We start from the raw sequence: 20,800 nt of genomic DNA, 5'->3' as shown, positions 1-20,800 counted from the left end.
GCCCCCCCGCCGGGCTCTGCCCATGCGCTGGCTCTCGCCGGGGCGGAGCTGGAGAGGCCCACTGGTCACGGGCTTGGCAGGAGAAGACCCCGGGGAGGAGGGAGATCTTGTCTAACCTGCATGTAAGTGGTAAACACTGATATGCAAAGGAGGTTGCAAAACAGATGCACAGTATCTTGACATGGGGGAAAATCCTGAAAATTATTAAATGTGTGCTTTGAAAGGAACGCAGAGTCAGGGACAGATTACCCAGTAAGTGATTTAGAAAATAATATTGGAATCATTATTCCCCTCTCCTTGAGCATACAGAATGTGGCCCAGCTGGAGCTGAGCTCACAAGGACACATCAACTGGGCCCTGAGGTATAAAGACAACAGCTAAAATAATCTTGGAAAATATCTTTCAGGGAACCTTTCACATAAACCATTCAAACAGAACACGAAAGACTTTTCACTCTTTTTCTATTAGCATTTAGTGAATAGAAATTTGTTGGATCAGTGAAGATCCTCCTGACTGTCTCCTGACTGTACTGAGACCTGTACCCATGATTGTTAAGAAAGGCAGTTCAAAATGTGGGATCACAGTTTCTAGCCAATCTGTGAAAAGGTGAAGCTTCCAATGTTTTTGTCCATTTGTAATGTTTATACCGATGGCTCTGTACCGGCAGGGCAGACATGGCTCTAGCAGCATGCTTGTCCATTTTCCCACTTTTGCTTATTCTGTAATGTTCTCTGGACTTGGGCAGACATGGTTCTGGCAGCATGATTGTCTGTTCCCCACTTTTGCCTTTTTGATTACAGGCGGAATAAAACTTTCTTTTTGCTTTACTAAACTTTGTGATGTTTTTACCCTACAGCATAAGCACGGAACACACAGGCTGAATTGTGTTGATCTACTAACCTGTAGCGCACGATATCACCCGTGTGAACTTGGTCACTACAGGTTAGTAAATAAACACAACTAAGCCGGCGCATACCTTGCTCACTGTAAGCCCCTGCGCATGGCGTGTTCGCTGGTTAATCCGCCCCTGTGCACAGTAAATAAATCCGAAAACACCAACCCAGGGGCTGTATCTGAGTGGTCAAATTATGGGTGGGGGTGGCTTTTCTTTAAACCATTCAGTATTCCCCAAGTTTTCTCCAGTGAACCGCCTGGCTTCCATACCCCGCCCCCCCGCATATAAAATGATTTAAAAGCACTCCACTAAAGAGCCCATAGGTCTGTGAATACAAATTTTAGAATCGGAGTTACTGGCATATCTGAATTAGGTAGCTTCAGAACTAAAATTAAAAAAAATCCATTCTGAAGTAAACTGAGAATTCCATTTTCACTCTTCTAAGAAACATTTGGCCTTTTTTAAAAAGGTTTTCCTCCTGAAAAACCAAAAGCTCAGCACCTGCTCAGAATGTTAGACAGCTGGCCCCAGAGAAGGGCCTTACTGATAGGTTACATGAAGTGAAAAAAACCAAACCCACACGCTAGTTGCCATCGAGTCGATTCCAACTCACGGTGACCCCATGTTTGTCAGAGTAGACTGGTGCTCCATAGGGTTTTCTTGGCTGTAATCTTAACAGCAGCAGATTGCCAGGCCTTTTCTTCTGCAGTACTGCTGGGTAGATTCAAACCACCAACCTTTAGGTTAGCGGTTGGGTGTATGCCACCCGGGGACCTTCTCCATAAAGATCATAGCCAACAATCTTTAGTCTCCCCCTACTCCATAAACAACAACAAAAAACTAAGTCCTTTATTTGGCAGTGACTCCCTTCAGTACGCTGAAAACATTTTAATTTCCTTTCTCAACTTGTGCAGTGGTGAGGTTGGAAAACCCAGAGCAGGGTAACATAGGGTGGCCCGTCACCAACGTCTGAACACGCTATGTGAGCAGAGGGTGGCAGAATGTTCCCTAGGCTCTTGCAGGCTACCATGGGAGGGCAGAGTTACTGGGAGCTGGGAACGCCAGAGATGCCAGCAGAACCACAAATCTGCATATATACACTCTGAGAAACAACTCTGAAGACCATCACCAGGAGTGTATTAAAAGTATTTTTGTATTACCCTTTACCAACCTCCAACCATTATACAAAATTAAAAAAAAATATATATATACATATACACACATATATATACACCCACACAGGTATACATGAAAGCAGCAATAAAGAGGTTATCCCAAAAGATCAATCTGGAAATCTTTCAAAACATGACAGACAGAGCCGGGGGCAGAGAAATGGACTGTGCATATGTTAAGATCCATTTCCCACAGAATTTCATTATTGTTAAATAAGGGCTCCCCTTCTCACAGCCCTCTCCTTTGAGTTACTTTAGAGCAACTGTAAAAATAATCAATTCCAAGCCCTTGAATTAGGACATGTAGAATTTGTTTTTTTTTTGCTCTTGAATAGGCCCAGGACAAGGTCTGAGAAAGCTGCTCTTGGGGTGAAGGGAAGGAGAACCTGTCAGGTTTGCACTACCTCCACCTGTATACTTTTTATTATTTCTCCTAGAAGCATAGGAGCTTGGAGATTACCTAGTCCAGTCTCCTCAGTTTCATAAAAGAAGAAACCAAGGCTCAGAGAGGCTAGGCGAAGTGCCCAGGGTCACACAGTGAAATGGGGGACAGAGTAGCACCTGCGTCCCAGTCTGTGTACTGTTTGCTACATGGCATTCTAGAACTTCACATTTTTGCTTTTTCAGATTCATGGGAACTGTCATTACATGTAGGACATCTGGAGTGGGCACACACAGCACTTCCTAAATCATTTGAAGAGGATCTCTAGGGCTTTTATGGCGTATTTCTTCTGAAGACCTAGAAGCACTTTTACATTTACTCTCTTTTTATTGTGCTTTAGATGAAGGTCAACCCCATGACATGTCAACACTGACCCTTCTTGACATTGGGTTCCCTATTACCAGCTTTCCTGTCCCCTCCTGCCTTCTAGTCCTTGCCCTTGGGCTGGTATACTCCATTAGTCTCGCTTTGTTTTATGGGCCTGTCTAATCTGTGGCTGAAGGGTGAACCTCAGGAGTGACTTCATTACTGAGCTAAAAGGGTGTCTGGGGGCCATACTCTGGGGGTTTCTCCAGTCTCTGACCAGTAAGTCTGGTCTTTTTTGTGAGTTAGAATTCTGTTCTACATTTTTCTCCAGCTCTGTGGAGGACCGTCGGTTGTGATCCCTGTCAGAGCAGTCAGTGGTGGTAGCCGGGCACCATCTAGTTGTGCTGGACTCAGTCTGGTGGGGGCTGTGGTTGTCGTGGTCCATGACTCTATTTTAGTCTTAAAATAGGGCGCTGAGGTTCCATTCCTCTCCCCTATCTGGATGCTTCCCGTGTGCCACCTGCCTAGCAGTAGAGTTACTTGTGTATGTGTGTGTCTGGCTTCCCCACTCGACTTCAGGAGGGCGGGAACAGGGGTCTGAGCCCAAATCCCAGAGTGGAGGAGGCAGAAGACATTGGGGGCAGCCCAAAGATTAGTCACAGAACCAATCACCGCTGGACCGCCCTGCCCCCGCCGCTGGACCGCCCTGCCCCCGCCACGTGCCTGTGCCTGTTCCCTCACGTGTCGCCTCCTCGGCTCTCCGGAGGTCCTCCCTCGTCACCTCTTTGTCTGCCCCTTTGCTGCACTCCCCTGGAGCCTGCTGGGACACACAGCTGGGGGGGACTCCACTTACTAAGCACTGCTGGCCGCTCCTGCCGTGTGAAACCTGCTGGATTTTTCCTTTTTTCTCCTGGCTCCCACCCTTGCCCCATTTAACTACTTCCTGGAAATAGCACATGGCCCTGGCCCACCCTGCAAAGCACAGGGAGACTTGCTCCTTACCCTGGCAGCCCTCACACAGATACATTGTAAGTACAGGAGAGCAAAGGGAATTGGTAGGGAAATTTCCGTTCCAAGTGTATCACTCTGAACATGTAAACAATGCACTGAATGCTACCATGTATCCCACACTGGGAGTCTGCATAGATGATGTTACAGGCAAGAACTGACCCGATTCTACAGTTTTCTACCCCTTCCCTTGGAGAACACTTCGAGGCCACAAATGGGCGAGGAGGCGGGCAAGAACGGAGAGCGCTGTGACAGCTACTTGTCAGTTCCAGTTAAACAGTTTTAGAATCATCTCATTATATAACCGTCCCTGATGTCAGCATCCGACTCAGAAGTGTCGCTTTCCTCCGAAGAAGCATCTTCAGACCCTAGGCACTCCTCCGAGGGGCTGGGGAAGGGCGGTGGCATCCCGTCCTCCCTGGCGATCAGAAAGCTTGATTCCATCTCACTGGGGTCCTCTAGGTCAACTGTCTCTTCTGGAAGCATTGGAGAGACGTCTCCATCATCATCGAGGGCCTGCACAAACACAGAGTTTAAATTCACATTGAAGATTATCCTGTCCTCAGACCCCTCGGTGGCGCTGCTGTCCTTCTTGGAAAAGGGGTCCTGCAGCGGACTCGCTCTCCTTTCACAGGGTCCACTTGCGGGTTCCGACTGCTCGGCCCTGGGCCCTGGCACCAGTAGGGGCTCGGCCTCGTCTTCTGGCAGGTCAGGTTCATCCACATCTGGGTCTGTGAACTGTGACTCCTCAGAGTCGGGCGAGGAGGTGGAGGCCTGCGTCAGGGGCTGGAGGATTAGTCCATGCCTGGTGTAACCGCCAGCACTTGTTGTCGGGGTGGCTTCTTCCTCGCTGTCACTCTCGTCATAATTGTAGTCCCACACTTTCTTCTTTCGGCTGACGTAAATGACCTCCACTGTATCCACGGCTTCCAGTGGTGGCAGCTCCAGAAAAATCCGGGTTGGCCTGTTAGAAAAATTCTTAAAAAAAAAAAAGGTTTTAATTCTGAGGTTGGGCTCTTTATTTTTTATATAATAAAAGTTAATGAGAGTAGCTGCATGCCGATGAGGATGGTGATGATGCTGACTCCAACAGCAGCAGCTAACAGTAGACAACGAAAAAGGACGACTGAAGAAGTGAACTGTGGTGTTGGCGAACAATACTGAATAGACCAGGGACTGCCAGACGAACGGACAAATCTGTCTTGGAAGAAGTACGGCCAGAGTGCTCCTTAGAAGCGACGATGGTGAGACTTCATCTCACATACCTTGGACGTGGTATCAGGAGGGACCAGTCCCTGGAGAAGGACATCATGCTCGGTAAAGTAGAGGGTCAGCAAAAAAAAGGAAGACCCTCAACGAGATGGGATGACAGAGTGGCTGCAACAATGGGCTCAAACATACCTACTACTGTGAGGATGGCACAGCACAGAGCAGTGTTTCGTTTTGTTGTACGTGGGGTTGCCGCGAGTCAGAGCCGCCTCAACGTCCCCCGACAACAGCCATGACCGCAGATAAAACCAAAACCAAACCAGATGCTGTTGAGTCGATTCTGACTCATGTCAACCCCATGTGTTGCAGAGTGGAGCTGTGCTCCACAGGGTTTTCAAGGCTGAGACCTTGTGAAAGCAGACTCCCGGGCCTTTCTCCCAAGATGCCTCTGAGTGGGTTCGAACCACCAACCTTCTGGCTAGGAGTCACACACGTAACTGTCTGTACCACCCAGAGATTCCTAACAGTAGACAGTGCTCACTACTGCCTGGTACTGCTCTTGGTGCTCTACAGATACTGTGATACGTTCTACCCTCAAAGGCACTCCACGAAGTAGGTTTATTCTTCTTATTCCCACTTTAAAGATGAGAAGATAAGGCATGGAGAGGTTAGAAGCTTGTGCGAGGTCCGTGAACACTAAGTGGCAGAGCTGGATTTATAACCAGGCAGGTGGCCTGCAGGGCCGGTGCTCTTGACCACTCTTCCCTCCCTCCCTCCTCTCACCTGTCTGCTTGCAGGGCAGGGACATCTCTCCATTTAAGCTGAGAGTTTGTCCAATTGTGCATTGCCAAGACATTCTTAAGGGGTGTCAAAGGGCTGTGGATGAACTCTAGAAAGCCCACTCCGTCAGGGTTAAAGGCAGGGGAATGTGGGTCCCTTGGTCTGGAGGAATTTACATGCTGACGATCCCTGAAAGGTAAAGGCTGAGGGCCGAGAGGGCCCTTGGAAGAAAACGCCCCCAGGACACAGAAGGTAGAGTGAGTAAAGATAAAATGAGGCAAGCTGAGTTTCACCCAGTTGGGGGATCCTTCCTCACCAAAACTGACCACAACGGGGTGAAGGGTAAGTAGGGTGGGCACGAGATTCCTTTCCAAGACCTGGAATCACCGTCCGCATCGTCCTCCTCTTTACTGTCCTGGGCCTGCACCGGCCTCACTCTGATGAACCTGCTCCTCACCTGCTCTTCCCCTGCTCCACCGAGACCCAGCCTTGGGGAGAATGCCCACAGGCAGAGGAAAGATACCCACATCCGCTTAAACTTTCCTCAACAGCACTGAAATCCTACCTGTTTAGAGAGGGAGAGAGAAGTGCATTAGGAGAGGGGACTTGGGTTCTTTGGGGTTATGGGGCCTTAAGAATTTGAAGATCAAAAAGTACTTTGCAAACAAGCTTTGGACACAACTGAACAAGCTCAGCATTTCCAAAGAGACAAAGAAAGTAAGCCATGCTACTAGGTTGAATGATGGAATTAAGAAAGAGTTAGAATTAGGATTTTAAGTTTATTGTTCTAAAAGTCTATGTTACTAATAAAAAAAGAAAAAGAAACTATATATTAAGCTTGAACTTAAAATATCAAGAAGAGGAATGCAGTAATTGGAAAGTGAATAAAGGCAGAAAAGACAAAGCAGATGCACTAGCAAACTACAAAATAATGAGAATAGTCAAGCAAATAGGTATAAAAGAGATTAATAAAACAGATAAATTTTGGGTTAATCCACGAAAAGATTAAATAAAACACAAACTGATAAAATCAGAAATTATAAAGGAGAAGCTGGCAAATGAGAAGGATTTGGTAATGTAGGTTAATAAATTTGATAATCAAATCAAATGGATGAGTACTTAAAAAATTCCAAAATATAAGGACACACTAAGAAATAGAGAACTTTAGTAGGCAATTAACAGAGGAAGAAATCATAAACGTTTCCAAAGAATGACTTCCAAAAAGGCACTTGGCCTTGATGGATTAACTGGAGAACATTATCAAGCCTTCTAACAACAAAATAATCTCTAAATTATATTATGTCAAAATGCAGACTGAAGGGACAGACTGGCCAATTATTTAAGGAGATAAGATTACATCAGAAAAAAAAATTAGGCCAATCTCATTTATTAGCATAAATGTAAAAGTCATAAATAAGATTGTAGAAACAAGAAAATAACATAACAAAACAATTATTTACTAGGAATAGGAGGATTTATTTACTTTGAAAAAATGCAAGGCTAATATATGCAATGAAGATGAGAAAAAGTAAATCTCAGTTATGTCAACAGGTGTTTCTATTGGGTTACTCGTCATTTTCTTATTGATTCATAGTAATTTTTAATGAGATCTGGACACCAATTGCTGGTGAATTATTTTGTTACATATATTTTCCTCTCAGTTTGTGGTTTATCATTTTACTCTCTTTATGACATCTGATGGAAAGAAATTCTTAATTTTAATGTAAGAGAATTTTTCAATTTTTTTTTACTTTATGGTTTTTGCATTTGAAGAAAATTTTCTTTGCCCCAAAGTCATACAGAATCTCCTATATTGCCTTCTACAACTTTTATAGTTTTGCCTTTTACATTAGTCTTTAATTTACCTGGGACTGATTTTTGTGCATGTTGTGAGGTAGGAATTTCATGAAATGAAATTTCATCCGATTTCATCTCCCCCCATATAAATAACATTTATTGACTAGCCCTTCCTCCCCTCACCGATCTGCAATATCCACTTTCCCATAAATCAAGTTTTTGTATGTATGGTCTATTTTTGGGCTTCCCATTCGATTACTGGTTGCTGTCGAGTTGATTCTGACTCACAGTAACCCAACAGGACAGAGCAGAAGTGCCATACAGGGTTTCCAAGACTATAAACCTTTACAGAAGCAGACTGCCACATCTTTCTCCTACTGAGCAGCTGGTGGGTTCAAACCACAGACCTTATGGTTAGCAGACGAGTGCTTAACCCCTGTGCCACCAGGGCTCCTTCCCATTTGATTAGGTCTTTGTTAATGCTTTTCACAAAGGGCTTGTACATCTTCTGTTAGATTTATTCCTCAGATGTTTTGAGAATATTTTTTGTTGTTACTGTAACCGTATTTTTTTAAACTGTATGATTCCATTTATATAAGATTAAAAACCAGGTGAAACTAATCTACATTGTTAGAGTTCACGATAGTATTTGCCCTTCATAGAGGGTAGTGACTGGAAGGGGGCAGAGAGGGGCTTCTGGGTTGTTGGTCACGTTCTCTTTCTTCAGCCGGGCATGAGTTACACGGATGTGTTCAGTTTGTAAAATTCATGGAACTGTATACCCGTGATTTGTGTATTTTATTTTTTGGATGGTGAAAAGCAACTTTATGTTTCTTTTCTAACTGAATGTTGCAACTACTGTATGTAAAAATGCATATTGATTTTGTATCTAACACCTTTGCTTAGCGTTCTTTTTCATCCTAATGTTTTATCTGTAGATTCATTTGAGTATTTTACTTAGACAATCGTATTATCTATAAATAATCGTCATTCCTCCTCCCCCTCGGACTTTGAGAGCAGGACTTTTTGTTGTCTTCACTTCTGCATCCCCAGTCTCTAGAACATGTTAGCACATTGTAGATGCTCAATAAATACTTGTGAAATGCAAGAAAACAAAAACAAAACAAAAAAGGATGCCATTTAAAATTTTCAACAGCTATTATTCACACATACACAAACACAATAGGTCTAAAGTATTCTGTTTTAATATTCTTAGAGTTTTTTTTTTTTTTACTATAGAACAATGACTTTTAATGGAGAAATGCCAGGAGCATCCTCTGCTAAAAACAGACACAAGATAAAAACACCTCCTCTTATTACATGGGCTTAGACAAAACAGGAATAATTGCCACTGGCGTATAATATAGACCCAACTCGAAGAGGAAGGAACCCCAGGGAGACCTGGGAGAATACCTGGGAGTGGGGAAGATGTGGCTGTTAAGAGTGCTGGGGGCCATGCTGAAGACCTTTAGATCTCAAGGCTGTAGTGAGAAATGAATTGGAGTAGGATTTATCTGTGATCTCATGGCCAAAGCAATGCATGCCAGGAGGAGTTGGAATGTAGGCTGGAAGTAAAGCTACGACTCGAACACTTGAGGGGTAGCTGTGCTACGCTGATGGATAAAAACATCCATTTTCCAAGACAGGGATCACTTTGAGGACGAAACCCAACACAGAGCCATCCACACCTCATGAAGCACACCCAAATGCCAGCTAGATTCAAATATTAAATGTAATTAAAATCTCCCAAAATAGAGACTCCCTTCTCTGTCAACCACTCCTCCCCAAGCAATCCACACACACACACACAAAAAAAAAAAAAAACAAGAAAAGAAGAGTACAATTTTATGAATGGTTGAAAGGAGATTTAAATAAATGGGTGTTGAAAAACCAGTAGATAACAGAATCCGGTGAGTTAGTTCAAACATAGAAAAATAAGATACTTCTGAATGGAAAATTTATAAAACTAATATGAAAAGAATGCAATAGGGTAGAGAAAATAATAAATGATGGGTTAAAAACAGCTGATTTAAAAGGCATAAAGAGGTTTTAGGAATATGTAAGATCAATACCCAGGAGTCCCTGGGTGATGCAAACAGTTTGTGCTCGACTACTAAGCAAAAGGTTGGCAGTTCAAACCCACCCAATGGCACCATGGAAGAAGGGCCTGGTGATCTGCTTTCATAAAGATGATAGCCAAGAACACCCTATGGAGCCGTTCTACTCTGTAACACATGGGGTCGCCAGGAGTCCAAACTGACTTGACGGCAAAGGTTGTGGTTTAAGATCAATACCCAGACTTGGCTGAGGGGTCAAAGGCTCGAAACAGAAAGCATGTGCCTTAGGAAGAGGAAATGAAGACAAGGAAAGTGTCTGGTTTTACTAGCACAGTCATGCATTGTTTAACGTCCATGATATGTTCTGTGAGATAGGACATTACGTGATTTGGACGTTGTGTGGTCACCATATTATATACAGGCAGTCCCCGGGTTGTGAACGCCCAACTTAGTAAAACCCATAGTTACGAACCAACCCGTCAAGGCTGTTATATTAAAAATTCAAGGTATACGCGATGGTTCGTAATAATCAACAGGCGCAAATTGCGACACGCATGGGAACATTATTATTACTGTAGTATTATGTTGGAGATGTTTTAGTGTAGCTGGAAATGTTTCTTTAATGTTTTTATGCATAGAAAGGTACACTATATACTATATACTATGACAAACATTTGACTGATGGTAGATACATCTGCTATGACCTGTTCTCTGATCGGGACTTCTCAATTCTATTATAGCCCTGGAAAATCTGGGGGCATAGTGGTTAAGAGCTATGGCCGCTAACCAAAAGGTCGGCAGTTTGAATCCACCAGGTGCTCCTTGGAAACCCTATGGGGCAGTTCTACTCTGACCAACAGGGTCGCTATGGGTCAGAATCGACTCAATGGCAACGGGTTTTTGATTTTATTTTATTTTATTATAGCCTTATGGGACCACAGAGGTATATGTGGTCAGACGTTGCCCGAATGGACGTTACGCGGAGCAAGCTGTAGTTAAATTAACACAAAGGAGCCCTGGTGGTGGAACAGTTAAGTGCTTGGGTGCTAATCAAAAGGTTGGTGTTTCAGACCCACTCAGCAGCTCCGCAGGAGAAAGACCTGGCGATCTGCTTCTGTAAAGATTAAAGCCAAGAAAACCCTATGGGGCAGCTCTACTCTGTAATGCACGGGGTCTCTATATGAGTCCAAAGCGACTTGACAGCACCCAATGACAACAAATTAACACAAATGGGTGCGACTACATGGGGCTGTTAAACACGGCATACATGAACAAAAGTAGGAAAAAGGCTCGATCCTGGTGTCGGCAGCGCTTTGGAGAAATGTGTACAGTTAGACGTCACTAATGACATTATATACGGGATGTATTTTATCATGTCTTTTTATAAGATAAATCCACTCTGTGTACGTGCTCTACTGAAGCAGTCCAAAATAAAAGGATAATCTGTATAAACATGTTCATTGTACTACTCATAATGGCCACAGACAGAAAGGAAAGAAAGGAAAAGAAAAAGAAATCAATCCAAGCGCCTTACAGCTGAGAAATGGTTGAGGGAAAAATGATACATTAGTAAGGATGAACACTGTGATCATTAAAAACAATATGTAGACAAAGTGTAAAAAGAAAACAAAATGCATACATACACATACAATGGCAAAATATGTTTATAGAGATGGAAAAGAACCCGGGTTGATATATAACTGTGGTGTTTTCAGAAAATGAGATTTTCTTCTGTGAAAATATTTAAGTTAAAATAAAAAATAAAGACAGAAATTAAAAAATAACAAACAAACCCAGACAAACTACATACCAAAGCACTGGGGAGATCAAGTCTTAGGCATAGATAACCAGTCCGTTTCAGTGTTACTACGCTGCTTATGAAGACAGTTGCTATTAAAAACGCAGTGATTATTCCTCCTATTTTGGCAGATTCTGATGACTCTGTTGATGAAAAATTATATAACTTTATTTCAAAATAAATCCAATAAACAGTCATAGAGGGGAATACATGCACATCGGTCTGGTGGTGGAAGGTAAGAACAAGGAAGCAAAAGCTTGAAAAACCAGTTTTGTGTTGTTAATACAGAAGAATGGAAAGCAATCCAAGTATATACTCATTGCTGTCCAGTCGATTCTGACTGATAGCGACCCTAGAGGACAGAGTAGAGCTGCCCCATAGGGTTTCCAAGGAGCAGCTGCTGGATTCGAACTGCCAACTTTTTGGTTAGCAGCCAAGCTCTTAACCTCTGCACTACCAGGGCTCCTAATCCAAGTGTGTGTATGTATATATATATGTATATATATATACATACATATTTTTTAAGTGATAAAATAACAAATTTTGTTTTTAAAAGTATAAAATTCATCTCAGTGTATAATTACAAGCTACTACTGCGCTGTCCAATATGGTAGCCAGCCACTAGCCACGTGTGGCTATTTAATTTGAAATTTATCAATATTAAATAAAATGTAAGCCTCAGCTCCTCAGTTATACTAGCCACATTTCAAACACTTAATAGCTACATGTTGGTATGCACTGCTGGCAGGAAGAAGCAGAAAAAGGGAAAATCTGCCTGAAAAAAAGCAGCTGGGTCATTTCTGTGGATGGACTTCGGCCAAGCCAGGACCCAAATCAGGACTCTGCAGCACCTCCTTGTTCTGTTACAAGTCCCCCTTAGTTTCTTGGTCAAAATTCCTTTGGAAAAGTTCAACCCTTTTCCCCTTATGTCTGCGTGGTTTGAGAAGAAATCGATAGTTATGTAACTAAAAACTAGTACCAAACCAAACGAGTCGCCATCGTGTGGATTCTGACTCATGATGACCCCATATGTTGCAGAGCAGAACTGTGTTCCAGAGAGTTTCCAATGGCTGATTTTTTGTAAGTAGAGTGCCAGGCCCTTCTTTCTTGGTGCCTCTGGGTGGACTTGAACCTCCAACCTTTCTGTTAGCAGCCAAGCTCATTAACCATTTGCACACTCAGAGACCAGTTGCCATCAAGTCGACCCTGACTGATGGTGACCCCATGTGTGCAGAGTAGAACTATGCTCCGTAGGATTTTCACGGCTGTGACCTTTCAGAAGTAGCTTGCCAGGCCTTTCTCTTAAGGGTGCCTCTGGCTGGGGTCGAACTGCCAACCTTCTGGTTAGTAGCCAAAGACTTAACCATTTTTGCCATCCAAGGACTCCTTTACCTGTCTTGGGAAATGACAAAAGAGTAGGGACTGACTTAACACCCAAAATGATGTGTTCACACCAAGGAGAGGTGATGACGTCACAACACGCTGCTGCGTGAACATTTCTTAGTAGGTGCAACAGAGAACAGCAGGGAGAAGAGATGAGCAGAGCGTGTTACCTCCAAAGAATCCGAGGCTTTGCAGTCAGCAACACAGTCACCTTGTAAATAGGGACTGAGTGTCAGCAAACCATCATCTGTCTCGTCATAAGGTAGTCCCCGGGTTAGGATGAGATCCATTTCTAACTCTGCCTTTAACTCTTTTTTTTTGTGCTGGCTTCCCCAGGATTGTGCACTGTCTTACCCTTCACCAAAGTTACCACTTATCTATTGTCTATTTAGTGTTTTTCCGTCGCCACCCCACCCCCTCGTAACCATCAAAGATTGTTTCTTTTTGTGTGTAAACCTTTTCAGGAGTTTTTAATAGTAGTGGTCTCATACAATATTTGTCCTCTTGTGACTAACTTATTTCACTCAGCGTAATGTCCTCCAGATTCATCCATGTTGTGAGATGCTTTGCAGATTCATCGTTGTTCTTTATCATTGTATAATACTCCGTTGTGTGTGTATGTACCATAGTTTGCTTATCCATTCATCTGTTGATGGGCCCCTAGGCTGTTTCCATCTTTTTGCTGTTGTGAACAATGCTGCAATGAACATGGGTGTGCATATGTCTGGTTGTGTGATGGCTCTTATTTCTCTAGGATATATTCCTAGGAGTGGGATTGCTGGATCACATGGTATTTCTATTTCTAGCTTTCTAAGGAAGCACCGTACTGTTTCCCAGAATGCCTTTAAGTTGAATTTGTAGGTAAGTCAAAACAGGTACGTACGGTTTTTATTTAGCCTTATTTCAGTGCAACAAAAGGCTCAAAGCCTTTTTAATGATTTAAAAGCTGCACGTGCAGCAAGTGAAGGTGACTGTGATGAAGAATTTGTTGCGAGTAGAAGTTGGTTTAGGGGTTGGTTCAATTGTCTCAAAGGGATGGCCCACTTATATAACATTAAAGGCAAGCATGAGTTGTCCATAAATCAGAGGTTCGTAACCCGGGGCCTGCCCATCTATTACTAATTTGATTTTTATTGGTTTTGCAGTTTTGTTTGTATATAGTATGTACATTTGTTTGGGCTTACTTTATAAGAGCTATAGGCATGAGGGGAGCCCTGGTGGCACAGTGGTTAAGAGCTTGGCTGCTAACCAAAAGGTCAGCAGTTTGAATCTACCAGCCACTCCTTGGAAACCCTATGGGGCAGTTTTACTCTGTCCTGTAGGGTCGCTGTGAGTCGGAATTGACTCAACAGCAGTCGGTTTTTTTTTGGTTTTTATAGGCATAAGGATCCCTTGGTGGTACAAACAATTAATGTGGTCAGCTGCTACCTGAAAGGTTGGAGGTTCAAGTGCCTTGGAAGAAAGGCCTGGTGATCTTCTGAAAAATCAGCCAGTGAAGCCCTCTGGAGCACAGTTCTTCTCTGACACACATGAGGTAGCCAAGCGTTGGAGTCGACTTGACAACTGGTTGGGTTTAGTTTACCTGCATAAGGAGTCTGTCTATATTCTGTTTTATGTTTGCCCAGATTTAATTGGCATTATAAGAATAATTTAAGCTGGTGGTTTAAGATACTTTTTCTCTGAAAATCAGTTTGTTCCTCATTTGACTTTGAGGAACACTGGGGAATAAAATCACACTATCCTGTAGTTACTGGGAACATTGAGCACCTTTATGTACTAATCAGCTGCCATCGAGTTGATTCTGACTCATGGCGACCCCATGTGTATCAGAGTAGGACTGTGCTCCATAGGGTTTTCAATGGCTGATGTTTCAGAAGTAAATCACCAACAACTGCCTCCTTTCCCATGAGACCAGAACTAGATGTGCCTGGCTACCATTACTGAATGTTTTGATCAAAAGGGGGAAAATGTGGAATGGAATTTCAAATTCTCATGGACTCCAGACTTTCTGGAGCCACTGAACACTGAAGCTGGATGAACCCTGAAACTATTGCCCTAAGATAATCTTTAACCTTAAACCAAAGATATCACCTGAAGTCTTCTTTAAACCAAACAACAGTTTAGCTTAATTAGTAAACAGTATCTGCCTTAAGCATTGTGCTCTTTTAAATAACTATCTATGTGAGATCAAATTGACAACAGCAATTTGAAAGGTTAGATAGGAAGCTTAGGGGGCAGTGAATTTATGTTAATGGGGGAGGAACAAGTCAGAAAAGGAGGGTGAGAATGGTTGCACAACTTGAAAAATGTAACCGATGTCACTGAATTGTACATGTAGAAATTGTTTAATTGGTGTATGTTTTGCTATGTATATTTTCAACAACAACAACAAAGTAGTAGATCACTGGGCCATTCTTCTGAGGTACCTCTGGGTGGATGCCGACAGGTTACAGCGGAACGTGTTAATCCTTTGCACCACCCACGGGTTCCCCATTATGTGCTAGGTACTGCTTCACGTATCTCATTCAAGCCACAAATAAGCCATACCACCTGTAAGTCATTTCCTTATAAATTTCACCTTATTTTTACTCTGGTAAATCAGAACGTCAAAGAAACTCGGGGTTGGGAAATTCAGAAGGCTTCTGTGGGGGACAGTTTCACAGATGCTCACTTTTGGTGAGACAGCTGGAGACCTAGTCACTTCCGGAGAAACTTCGTCAGCAGTGAATATCCCTAACGAAGCCAGTTGTTCTCACTGCGATTTCTCCATTTGGCAGGAAGTTCGGGATCACGCTGTTGACCGCTCAGAAGCCTCTGAAACAGAAGGGCTTTCAGCTTTCACCAGTGATGTACTTGTCCACACTGGCAAGATTCCCTTCATCTCTGAAAGGCCACATCTATGAACCACACCCCAACTGGATCGTATCCAATACTTCACCCTCTGATGCTGTTGCACACAGGGCGACCTACATCTTCAAGCATTGGCTTGAGCTAAGAACATACAAGGTTCCTGGTTTGTGCTTGACTACTAACTGAAAGATTGGTGGTTCGAGCCTACCCAGTGGTGCTGTGGAAGAAACGCCTGGCGATCTGCTTCTGTTAAGATTACAGGCAAGAAAACCCTGTGGAGCACAGTTCTACCCTGTAACACAGAGGGTAGCTGTGAATCAGAATCCACTCGACAGCAACGGGTTTGGTTTTTTTTTGGAGGACACACAGCACGGAACTTAATCCCAACTCCCTGAAATAAAATAAAGGTAGATATCTGATTGTCCCTAAGTTATGACAACAGCCGCTTAGGTGACTCCACCATGTATTCAGAGACTAGCCAGCAGAAGACACCTGTGATGTGCCGTTACTGGGAGACATACCTTTAGTGGTCCCTGACTTTTAGGTTCTTTTCTTTACCTAGGTTTCCCCTCAGAATGAAAGCAAAACACGAATTTTCAAAAACAAACATACCTGGTTCCTGGCCAGGAAGGAGGGCACATTTTAGGGGGGATTTTGTTATTGTTCCCAGATTTTTTGGTTCAAAATAGATAGATACACAGTAGTTTGTGTTTGGAATTAACTTGTCCATGACATAAATGAAATCTCCAGTGATGTTTCCATTTATTCTGGGTTTATGCTGTAAAAACAAGAAGCAAAAATCACTAAGATTTTAGCAATAATTTCATTTAGAAGCAGGCTCTTACGGACTGTATTGCGTGCCCCAAAGTACGTGTTGGATGTAATCCCTTTTGGGAATTGGGGTTTCTTGTTATGTTAATGACCCATGTCAGTGTAGGGCATGTCTCAAACCTGATCTCTCCTGAGTGATGTAAGGAGCGGCACAGACACACAGACAAGCAAGCACAAATGGGGGAAAGACAGATGCCACGTGGAGATCACCAAGGAACAGAAGCTGAAAGAGGCAAAGATCTTCCCCCAGAGCCCAGAGAGAGAGAGCCCTCCTCTACAGCTGGTGCCTTGAATTCAGACTCCTAAACTGTGAGAAAATACATTTCTGTTTGTTAAGGCCACTCACTTGTGGTTGGAAACCCTGGTGGCACAGTGGTTAAGAACTTGGCTGCTAATCAAAAGGTCAGCAGTTCAAATCCACCAGGCGCTCCTACGAAACCTTATGGGGCAGTTCTACTCTGTCCTGTAGGGTGGCTATGAGTTGGAATTGACTCAACGGCAACGTTTTTTTTGTTGTTGTTTTACTTGTGGTATTTCTGTTACAGCAAGATACAGGCCCTGACATCTCTTAGGGGATTTGCCTTCAAATTTTAAATTTTAAACAGGGACAGAAATATTGTAGGCTTGGCAACAAAGAGTATTTATAAGTCAGTTGGGGCAAGCAACTTATCACAAAACTGCATGTACACATATACACACACATTCACACATATGTATTTCTAAACCATGGACTCATCTAGCCTGGTACCTTCACTCACCGAGAAGAAAAATTCCCAACGAGGAGAAAGGTCTCCATGACATTTTTGAAGATTCTCTCATTAACAATGTATGTCCACTTTATACCTCAGAAAGAGCTTTCATACACATTAACTCATTTGATTATCAAAACAGTTTGCAAGCTCAGTACCATCCCCATTCTACAGATGAGGAAACTGCAGCTCAGAGAGGTTAAGTAACTTCCCTGAGGTCACACAGCTTGCCTGTGGCAGAACAGAGGCTGATGTCTAGGTTTCCTGTTTTCTGCTTGAAACACCTGGCTTCTTCTTTCCCATGTGGCTCTACCCCGTGTTGGGATTAAGGGGATGACAGACAGGTTCTTTCATGACTAACAACTTTTGTCTAATGCTTCATAGGTTCGAAAATACATTCTTCCTAGCAGTTTTAGGCTTTCTAGCAGGTCAAATACAGCCTTCCACAGCGATGTTTTTCTGCAGGTTTCTACTTGGAAGGAGGAGGAATTATTCAAAAACCCAGCACACTAAAAGCTCTTGCATGCTAACGACTAACCCAGAAGAAAGAGGGGCAGGAGGAGCCTCGGTGCCTCCCAGTGGAGCAGCATAACATGGCGTCAGAGCACCTGGGTTTCTGGAGCAGGCCTGTAATGCTTACTTCCTGTCTCACTGCCGAAACGGGAGCCCCCACCAAGAACTACCCTCCAGTGAACATCTGCTGCCAGCTCCTCCTCCTCCTCTCTGGGGACCCCGGAGGCCCCAGCCCTGCTCTGAGCCAAGGCCAACCCAACCCCTCCAGGTTCTCACGAGATCCCATCCACCCTTTCCTACTCTTGGATTTTGCTCCACCAACACCCCCGCCCCCGCATTCCATCAGCATAGGAACATGCCCAGTTTCTCCCATCTTCCAAAATCCCTCCCTTGACCCACTTCCCAATGCACGTCTCTCCTCCCCTTTACAGAAAACTCCCTGAAGAATTCGCTCTCCTCACGCTCCCCAGTTTTCTTCCTTCCTGTCACTTTTGTTTTTGAATATTTTATTGGGCTTTAGGTGAAAGTTTACAGAGCAAATTAGTTTCCGATTCAATAATTTATACACAGATTGTTTCATGACATTGATTGAAATCCCTGGGATGTGTCAGCACTCTCCCCCTTCCCACCCCAGGTTCCCCGTGTCCATTTGTCCGATTTTCCTGTCCCTTCCTGCCTTCTCATCTTTGCTTTTGGGCAGGTGTTGCCCACTTGGTCTCGTGGACTTGATTGATCTGAGGAGCATGTTCCTCACGGCTGTTCCTCTCACTCTCGATCCACTCTAATCACCAAAACTTCTCTCAAGGTCACGACATCCATGTCACTAAATCCAGTAATCAACAGGTCGTGCTCTTCTAACTCACCCCCTGTCAGTGTTTGACCCTATGGATCACTCTCCTGGAATTTTCTTCTCTTGGCTTCCGGCTACCACCCGCACCCGGTTCTCTTCTACAGTGCTCGCTGCTCCTTCGCAGCCTCTTTTGCTGTTTCTTCCTCATTTGCTGGATCCCCAAATTTTAGGGTGCCCCGGGGTTCTTCTCTCTGCACCTTCACTCCCTGGTGATCCCCCCGGGTCTGGTGGTGTTCAATGCACACCAAGAAGCTAACACTCCTCAAAAGACTCCCCAGGGACATCTCTCCCTCCAGGAGCTCTCCCCTGAACTCCAGACCCCTCACCCAACTCCTGTTCAACATCTCCTCCTGAATGCCTTACAGGCATCTCAGACTTAACGTGATGCCTGTCACAGAACCACCAACACCCACCTCCCCACCTGCTCCATCCACACTCTTCCCGTTTTAGTCAATGGCTACTCTGTCTATCCAGTTACTGGTGCTGAAGGTTTTGGAGCCATACCTCCTCTTTCTCTCCCACACAGCCCATCCAATCCAGCTGGAAATACCGTCAGCTCTACTTGCAAAATATATGCAGAATCGGATCAATTCTCACTATTCTCACTACCCCCAAGCGGTCCAAGCCCTCACCACCTTTCACCTGGATTATAGCAACAGTCTCTTAACTAGTCTCCCAACTTCCACCTTTAACCCCCGCGGTCTATTCTTAACACACCAGCCAGGATGCCCTGTTAGAGCCTCAGGCCAGACTGTAGCTTAAAGGCCTTCAGTGGCTTCCATCAGACTTCGAGTACTCTGACCCTCAAAGCCCTTCAGGGACCAGCCCCCACGTCCTCTCTGACCTATGCTCCCTTGCTCACTCCCAGCAGGCCCCCTCCAGCCTCAGGGCCTTTGGACTTGCTGTATCTTCTGCCTGAAATGCCCCTGCCCTGGAAGCCTGTGGACAGCCTGGTATACCTGCATGCATGTTATGACTGGCAAAGGGCTATGCAAACATAAGCTGCTGTTCCAGCTGGGCCCACCGGTGCACATGAACAGTTTGCCCATTTTCACTCATTCCAGCATTTTCAGAAACCGAGAGAACAAATGATCGAAGACCAAGTTCTGTCTGACATGAGGACCACCCTGAAGTGACTGACATTAGGTCTTCGTGGAAACCAAACCAAATCAAACCCGTTGCCGCCAAGTTGATTCTGACTCATGGCAACCCCATGTGTTACAGAGTAGAACTGCTCCATAGGGTTTCTTGGTTGTAGTCTTTCCAGAAGCAGATTGCCAGACCTTTTTTCTGTGGTGCCTCCAGGCAGGTTCGAACTGCCAACCTTTGGCTTAGCAGCCTATCACTAACCATTTCCACCACCCAGGGGCCTCTCGGTGGAAACCAGGAGGAAACAGAGCCATGAGTGAGGCTGGAGACCCAGGGGCAGGTGCTTTTCACGTGCAGCTCAGCCAACCACCCCTTTCAAAGAAGCCCTCACCCCCGCGTGCTGGAATCCGGCTGCTCGCCACGCCCACAGCACACAGGTGCGTGCCCCTGGACATCGTGTGTGGTTTACTCTGTTAAAGACCACACTGCTGGGCTAAGTCAATCCATTCCCACAATGAACGAACTACAGCGACCTCGTTCCTCAAGCCAGACCACACTGACGTCCCGGTCTTCGAGATTTAGTTGTGCAACTACAGATTTCTGTTTTAAAAAGAGAGTCGATTAATGGTCTGACAGAGACTGGAGGAACCCCCGAAACTACGGCCCTGGACGCACTGTTAACCCAGAACCGAAACCGTTCCCAAAGCCCACTCTTCAGACAAAGATTGGACAGGACTATAAAACAAAAAATAACACAGGTGAGGAATGCGCTTCTTAGTTCAGTCAGGCCAAACGGGCAGCTCCTGTCCAAAAGCAGGATGAGAAGGCAGGAAGGGACAGGAACGGGTCGAATGGACATAGGGCACCCAGAGGGGAAAGGGCGAATGTGCTGTCACATCGTGGGGATTGCAAAACAATATGTGTATAAATTTTTGTATGAGAAATTAACTTGAGCTGTAAACTTTGACCTAAAGCACAATAAAAAAAAAAAAACAAAAAAAACCCAACAGTCATCAAGTTGATTCCAATTCATGATGACCCCATGTGTTTCAGAGTAGAACTGTGCTCGAT

The 20,800-nt window shown here is 44.3% G+C and overlaps 1 protein-coding gene across 4 annotated transcripts in view; it reads right to left on the bottom strand.

Moving 5' to 3' along the window:
• Positions 1–3,133: 3,133 nt before the first annotated feature.
• Positions 3,134–20,800, bottom strand: part of IFNAR2 (interferon alpha and beta receptor subunit 2) — a 76,064-nt gene continuing 58,397 nt past the window's right edge. For all 4 annotated transcript variants that reach the window (XM_023741308.1, XM_023741306.1, XM_023741307.1 and 1 more), the window contains 3 exons: positions 16,310–16,475; positions 11,477–11,607; positions 3,134–4,801 (listed from right to left, as the gene is read on the bottom strand). In XM_023741308.1, the coding sequence (XP_023597076.1) occupies positions 4,112–4,801; positions 11,477–11,607; positions 16,310–16,475 (987 nt within the window). In that variant the 3' untranslated portion in view covers positions 3,134–4,111. The remainder of the gene's footprint in view (positions 4,802–11,476; positions 11,608–16,309; positions 16,476–20,800) is intronic.

The sequence above is a fragment of the Trichechus manatus genome, unplaced genomic scaffold (genome assembly GCF_000243295.1).
Source record: "Trichechus manatus latirostris isolate Lorelei unplaced genomic scaffold, TriManLat1.0 scaffold00177, whole genome shotgun sequence".
Lineage (NCBI taxonomy): Eukaryota > Metazoa > Chordata > Mammalia > Sirenia > Trichechidae > Trichechus > Trichechus manatus.
Note: the sequence above shows the minus strand (reverse complement) of the source record. Positions and strands in the feature narration are given on the sequence as shown.